Source organism: Drosophila arizonae, chromosome 3 (genome assembly GCF_054131065.1).
Source record: "Drosophila arizonae isolate 15081-1271.41 chromosome 3, UAZ_ARI_1.0, whole genome shotgun sequence".
Lineage (NCBI taxonomy): Eukaryota > Metazoa > Arthropoda > Insecta > Diptera > Drosophilidae > Drosophila > Drosophila arizonae.
In genome coordinates, this window is record NC_142923.1 from 6,365,282 (window position 1) to 6,372,716 (window position 7,435).

The following is a 7,435-nucleotide window of genomic DNA, read 5'->3' on the forward strand; positions in this document are numbered from 1 at the left end:
TAGCCAGCTGCGCTTTTCGCTTTCACCTGTTGGCCGCAGTTATGTAAAATCTACTGTCAAATTAATGGTGATTTATATGTGGACCATAATGTGAGCTTAATGTACAGAGGTATATATGCATTTGAGCATGCAAATAGTGGCATATATGAGTATTACAGTTCCTGTCCAAGATAGTCAGAAATGACGAAAATATCTAACCACTTTTCGGGCTTTTTAGTAAATCTGCCGACTAAAGAACTGAGAAAAAAAGCCATTAAAATGGAAAATCATTTTTCTTTATATTACATTTATGTATAGACTATGAATCATTCAATATTATATTATCATTCCATCGGCTCACACGTTACGATCTATGAATCTAGGAATTCTCCTGATTTTTTGAACAGAATCAGATGGAAGGCCAATATATGATCATTGATTATAATTGATTTTTATTTTTTTAATATCTCCATTTGGGGATTTGCTTGCTTGCTAATAACTTTAAATATCGGGAAGTCGGAATATTAAAGGGTCACTTAATTTTCTCCAGATCTTCCCTAACATCTTGATTTGTTGCCTTGTTAATATCTATAACTAGTTATCTGACTGAATTGAAAGTGTCCTCACTTTTCATCCCTTTCTGACTATTTAGCAAAAAAGATAACTTAAAGATATTTATCAGTTGTAAGTAGGTCATTCTTTATTTTTATTTGTTATAAACTTTAAAACCGAAACTGTGTGAACACTGGAAAAATTCTTGTACAGAATAAGACAAAGATGAAAATGTAAACTTTGGTCAGCTATTGATCCCACTCAAAAATTGATGGGGAAAAAGTTTAGCTTGAACACAGTTTTTGTTTTAGGGTAACCCAGACCGTTCAATCGTCTCGCTCCCTCGCTCTTTCGATCGATTTGGTCTAGGGTAAGACTTTCAACTAAAAGCATTTCTATACGCTTACAACATGACGGGCAATTTGTCGATGTTGTTGCAGCTGTTGTTGTTGTTGCTTTGATTGTTGTGGGTTTTTGAAAATTTGTATATATGTGTAAAGGTTTTTTTTTTTTTTTTTAATAACCATTAAAAAGTCACTTCACTTTCACTACCAATACGCATTCCTAGAATTCCGATCGCAGCTGGGTGCCGCCAATAGTGAAGCAACTGCTTCTTGATCTCGCTTTAGATCCTTAGGTTCGGTCTTATAATAAGCATTGCAGCTATTGGTTTTATAATTATGCAATTTGTATTGATTGAGTAAAAATGATGTCTCCGACTTGTTGACAACCAAGACATTGATCCAATGATGATTTGCCCTAAATTGATGATTGGTGGTATACTTGTTTCTCTTCTCAGTTTGTTCGGGGGACTTTCGAATCGAACTATCAGATATAGCATAGCTTAGCCGTCGTCTCGAGGGTTTCGGCCATTCATTATCGATCGCTTTGGAAGTATCATTTAGCTGATTGGTGTTACGGACACGGGACTCGGCGTCCTTTTCATTATTTAGCCGTTGCACCGAGCACAGCAAATCGACAAGACTTTGCAAATTACTTGAATCGGTGTCCGCCGAGCTGCTAGCTTCTTCAACTGGGCCATCTGAATAAAGTGTATCTAGTGAGTCCGATGCCATCAGATTCACCTGTTCGCTATCTTCTCCTGAATCGCTTTCGCTACTATAGCGAACATCGGTTGAACTCGATGTATGTGGCTCGTGTTGCTTGGAGTTCAAGTTTAGATGTAGACTCTCCGCCTTCCACTTCTTAGTGCTGTGGGCTAAACTTGTGCTCGCAAAGCTATCATCCTCAGAGGTATATAAACGGGCGCCAGGCGGCGTCTGATATTCCAAACCCTCGTTCCTCAGCATATCTTGAATCAATTCCACTGTCAATGGTATAAGACGTTGATTCTTGTTGCGTAGTTGTTCACTTGGTAGCATAACACTAAAATTTTGATATAATGAAAAAAATTTGGGGATAAACTAATTCCGAAAAATCTAGACATGTGTACAAAAGTCTGTTTTTGTAGAATGTACAACTTGAACGGCAAAGCATATAATGAAGCATTTGAAGTATACGACATGGGATATGTGTTTCGGTTTTTTTCTTTTTTTTTTTTTTTTCTATCTAAGGATGTGACAATAGGATGGGAACCTGTGCAAATAATATGTTAAATTAAGTTAAGTTAAATTTGTATACTATATAGTATAATAAATAAAATAATATTAATATTATTGTAAAATATTTGGAATCTAAGCAAATGGTATTCACGATTTTTTATTTGCTTTGGAAACACTTTCAACAACATTTTGTTCAATTATTTAATTAGCTTTCGTTTCAAGTAGTTTGCTGTTTTTTTATTAAATTGTTCCATCATGATTGTCTATATGAAGAAGTTTTTATTTTGCATCCCCCTGCGGGTGGGCAACATTTTCATTGGTTACTTTTGCCTCGTGCGCGGCTTTTGCAATGTTTATTTGGTAATTTATCTGTTCCCAATGCTCTGTAAGCGCATGGTCTGGGTATGGTTTCTGCAATCGCAGGTTAATTGCATTGCTGGCGTTCTGCTGCTCGCTGTCACCTTCCAGGTGAGTGTTCAATCGCAATAGAGATTCAAAGTATATAAGTATATATTTGCCTCAGCCTCATCTGCTGAACTATATGCTGCCCATACAAATCGTTGTTAAATTATCAAGTACAATTATCGAATTGTCATTCTACCTATTGATGAGTAGTTCTGGTCTGTCATCTCCACTGTTAGTCGGATACTCTGCGGCCTCAATTATAAGTAAGTCGAAGGAAATTTTGATTGATTGATGCTCAAATTTGCATTCATTCATTTATTCATTTACAGTTAATCTATATTTTGTGATTGTTATTTTCTCCTTCTATCACGAGACGGATCGTAAATAAGACTGTGAAGCTATACCGCTCTGCTGACTGTCAGGGTTTTCTCTTATCACGACTAGCAGAGAAAGAAGAAGAAAAAACGGTAGTTCATGCGGTCAACGTCAGCGCAGACATAATCACAGCGTGTAGCATTTTGTGCCATGATTAAACGCAAATTTATTAGGCAAATGTTGCGCAATTGCTGGAAACTCTAAAAACTTCAAGTCGCGAGCATAAATCGTGCGGGGCCAATTGTCACCAGGCTCCGATGCGGACTACCAAACTGCAAACTGCAGCTAGAGGCTTCAACTTGCGGCGACTATTGGCTTAATTATCGTCGCACCGTTGCGCTACATGCGTGCTAATTGAGTGCGGCCAGCCAACTGACCAACTGACCAACTGAGTTGGAGTTGGAGCTGGAGCTGGAGCTGGAGCTGGACATGGCGTCGATGTCCACGTCCTGCTATGATAACAACAACGCGACGACAAACGCACGCTGTGCCCCAAAATGAAAATTATGTTGCAATCCTCTCTCGATGCCCAATGCTCAAGTGTCTGGTGGCCAGAGCCCCACACACACACACTGCTGCGCTGGCTCACTGGCTCACTGGCTCACTGATCGGTGGGGGCCTTAATTAATTTCGTTGATTAATTGAAAGTGCGCCTTGACTTGGTTGCTTTATTTTTATTTATTTATATTTTTTCTCTTTTTTTTTTTTCCTGCTTGCAGCCTCTTATCTGCCTGGGCTGTTGGCAGTGCAAAGTTGAAGGCAAGTATGAAAAATGTTGCAACAAAAAAACTGAAACCAAAACAGACATATTCGGGCTTGTTGCTGGTCTGTTTCGGTAGTATGTTGAGGGCGTTGCCGTGGCTGCAGCCCTTTGGCCCATTACTCTTAGCCCGGCCGAATCGATTATGGCAAAAATTATGTCTGACCGCAGGGTAAGGGCCGCAGCAGCAACTTTAGTTACAATCACAATTACAATTCGATAATGTTCAATAAATTTGCTGTTGGCTTTAAGCTTTACTTACAGTTACCTAATTGATTTTATATACATGCATGTGCATAAACATATATAACTGCATGCTTAAACTGGGCGAAATGCTTACATTCTGTTTGTTTATAGCTGCAGATAATTATACATATGTGTGTGTGCGTGTGTGTGTGGCAAACATAAATTTAGTTTGTAAAAGAATAATCTTGCTCTTTCTTTTTTGGCTTTTCGCAAGTGCAGCATGGAACAGTGCTGTCCGCAGTAAAATTCGCTTTAAGCTGAAAAGCCTAAAGACCTAAGGACCACTTATATTTTCAGGCTACAACCTACAGACAATTAGCATTAAAAATGTTGATAAAATGTAAATGATCAATTCATCCGTAAAAATTTATGTTTATATATATATAAATTTTGTATGTAGCTTTATAATAATATTGCCCGATTTATAAGCTTTATTAATTAGATTTGCTACGGATTTTATGTTATTTTTTTGCTCACTCAAGTATTTAAAAAATTTGCTCTTAATATTCATCGCCTGCGGCTTTGCTATAATTTTTATTTATGTTAATTTATTTATTTATTTCTTGTGTACAAGAGCATGAGTATTACATTTCACAAATTGTCTCCAAAACTAAAGCTTAAACAAATTTCAATACTTTTAGGCCACGTTTCAGCGCTGGGATTAATAAGCCAAATTTTAGGCAAAGGCTGCAACTCACGCGAGTTGAATTATTTGTCAAAATGGCTCAAGGAAATGGCTCATGCTGATTGTTGTTATGGTTTACGTGACATTTGCAATCAGAGCAAATGCACGAGCCACGCACCGCTGCACTGCTGTGTGGCAAGTGAATGGTGCAGGTAGCGACAGGTTGCCCCCACCCGGATGACAACTGTAACTGCAACGGCAATCCCGATCGCAACTTCAACTGCAACTGCAACTGCAACTGTATTTGCAGCTTCAATTCCAATTGCAAACAGCTATGCAACGTAGGTGGCACTTGGACACATTTTTGAAATGCGCGCCCGTTGGCCAATTGTGAAACTTGGCCAATTGACTAACTGGCCAAGTGTCAAACTTGCCAAATTGAAAACGAAGTTACGATGCGGCTGCCGATTTGTTTATGCACCCTGCACAAGCTCAACTGATTGCATACATTCAGATACACTAAGATTGGGTATTTACATACTCGGCTATGATATGCGATTTGACTCTTTTTACAAATTTCCATAGGATATGGGAATCGAATGATAAAATCCATAGAATATGGGAATCTATAAGATAAATGTGTATATAATTTTATTAACATGTAAGCTTGACTACATGGAAGTTGATTAAGTGAGAGAAAATTTTCTTATCAATATATAAAGATTATTTATTTAAGTCATGAATCGTATTAAAAGTAAATATAATTGTATTTGAATATGCATTCACATTATACAAAGAATATTTTCGCTACATCATAAGTCTATTGTGTCCAAATATTTTATATTAAATTACTAAAAATCATAATTTTGCTATGTAATAAAAATAAATAAATATTAATAATAAGTATTATGTATTTTATTTATTAAATAGTCTAAAATTTGAGCCTTCAGAAAGAGCGTTTGCATTTTTATACATATTTCTGTTTATAGCTTAAATCATATTCAGTTGTAGTTTTTTTCAAATTTTTAATAAGATGTTCTCCGTAGATTAAAAAAAAATTATCTGAAATATTTGTTAAACCAATTTTTTAAGGGTATTAAAATCTCGATTTTACTAAGGTGAATTTCGGTATATATGGTATATTGGTATATATATATATTTTTTTTATTTTATTATTTTTATTTTTTATTTTAAATTTATTTTATTTTTTTGTTTTTGTTTTTTTTTTTAGTTGTGCTTTTTGTATTTTAAATTTAATGAAATATTACGCGCACGTGTCAACAGAGCGATAAAATTTATTTACGCAGCACTGCGGGTCAAGTGAAAGCACAATTTGGTTGGCATCTCGGGAATTCAGACGCTGTGGCAGACCTTCAAATTGAATTTACGCCGCCTTGTGGTAAAGGGGGATCAGTGCCAAAAAATTGAAATCGAAATCGAAATGTAAACCTGACTGCTATAAAAATGGGCGTAGGGCAGCCGCACTGACACGCGGCCATATTTTAAATGTCAACAGGCAGCGGGTACCGTTGTCCCCGTACCGTACGAAGATCGTGCAAGCGAAGATCTGGCGGCAGCTACTGCAGCTCTCTGCAGCCAAGGATGCTGTTCCCCTTGTCCGTGTGCATCAAAAATTCAATAAAATACCATTAAATTACAAAATGAAGACAATTCATTTGGTTTTTTTTTTTCTTCTCTTTTCGCATGGATTGCTCTGGGGCAGGTCTTCTTCATGTTTTCTCTTATTTTTTTTTTTTTTTTTTGGGGAGGGATCGAATTCTGTGTGTGTGTGTGTGTCTGCCGGGTTTATTATGCGCTGCATTTTGTATCTTTAAGCAGCGGCATTTAATGTCGCTTTGCAGTTATAAGCAATAAAATATGAAAATCTGCGCTTATAAATGTTGAAAACGACATTTATCGTAATATTTTATGAAATCAGTGAATATTTCGGTGAATGGATACAACAACAATAACAACAACAAATGCGTAGACAATGCAACATTATTGTTCAAGTATCCCAAAAATTGACTTGCAATTGAATTTATTTTATGTGTTGGTTGCTTCCATGAGCAGCTATTGATTGATTGCTTAGAGTTGCTAATTCAATTCATTATGATATCAAGTTGATTGGCTCGACAAGGTCAATAGTTTGGTTTGAATTACAGAATTGCTTACTAGGAATTGCAAATATAGATGGATGAGTACAAGAAAAGTCGAACTCTAAAATATGAATATGTAAATAATTTATATAGCTAGGATACAGGAAAAAAAAAATATACTTTTTTTTTTTAATTTTCTTTAGCTTTTCAATTTATAATTAGCGATGCATCATTTTTCGCTGAATCAGTGAAAAATAGATAACATTAAGTTCTGAGCAAGACTCTGGTAAGACATTGTCGTGGGGTGTTAAGCAAAGCGCGACAAGGCCATCAACGGAATTAGTTAGGGAGCATAAAACAAACGTTTTGCAGGCGCAACGCCCACCACAGCTATAAGCGAGAACTACGCCTATAACATATGTATGCATAATTTTTAGTGCTGCGAAAAACCTCATAAATATGTGGCCATTACGACGGTGCAACTAATGGCCTGGCCTAAGCGTTTCATGCAGAGGTGGGGCGGGGGTGCTGCGGACTGGGGCCGTCAATGCGAACATTACAGGTGGGTTGCCTGGCCTACACGAAACTACTCGTAAAACTTGGCGTACGGCTGAGCAACTACTACCGCGGCTGCAAGTGTTCTGCGTGCTGTTGCTCCTGATGGTGGTCATTAGGACAATTCCAGCTACAGCCTCAGCTCCACTGAAGACGCACACGCAGTTGAGTGATGCGCATTGGGGTCATTTGTGTCGGTGATGGGGCGTCACTTGGAGGCCGGGGCTAATTTCCATAATGTTCGCCTGGCCACTAGAACAGTTCATTCACTCGGCAA

General features: G+C 37.3%; 2 protein-coding genes across 5 annotated transcripts; one reads left to right on the forward strand and one right to left on the reverse strand.

The window, feature by feature from the left end:
• Positions 1-653: 653 nt before the first annotated feature.
• On the reverse strand, positions 654-2,040 carry LOC149269618 (uncharacterized). The gene has a single exon (XM_089464494.1). It carries the CDS (start codon positions 1,911-1,913, stop codon positions 1,080-1,082), a length of 834 nt encoding a protein of 277 aa, XP_089320620.1. The 5' UTR covers positions 1,914-2,040; the 3' UTR covers positions 654-1,079.
• LOC108611473 (uncharacterized) lies at positions 2,037-5,078 on the forward strand. 4 transcript variants are annotated; one of them, XM_089464496.1, is made up of 5 exons: positions 2,037-2,561; positions 2,617-2,761; positions 2,828-3,520; positions 3,593-3,805; positions 4,521-5,078. In XM_089464496.1, the coding sequence occupies exons 1-3, from the start codon at positions 2,349-2,351 to the stop codon at positions 2,884-2,886; spliced, it is 417 nt and encodes a 138-aa protein (XP_089320622.1). In that variant the 5' UTR covers positions 2,037-2,348; the 3' UTR covers positions 2,887-3,520; positions 3,593-3,805; positions 4,521-5,078. The 4 variants fall into 4 exon arrangements, with proteins under 4 accessions (XP_089320622.1, XP_089320621.1, XP_089320623.1 ...); XM_089464495.1 differs by lacking the exon at positions 4,521-5,078 and having other exon boundaries at positions 3,593-3,890; XM_089464497.1 differs by lacking the exon at positions 4,521-5,078 and having other exon boundaries at positions 2,828-3,484; positions 3,593-3,890.
• The last annotated feature ends 2,357 nt before the right edge of the window (positions 5,079-7,435 follow it).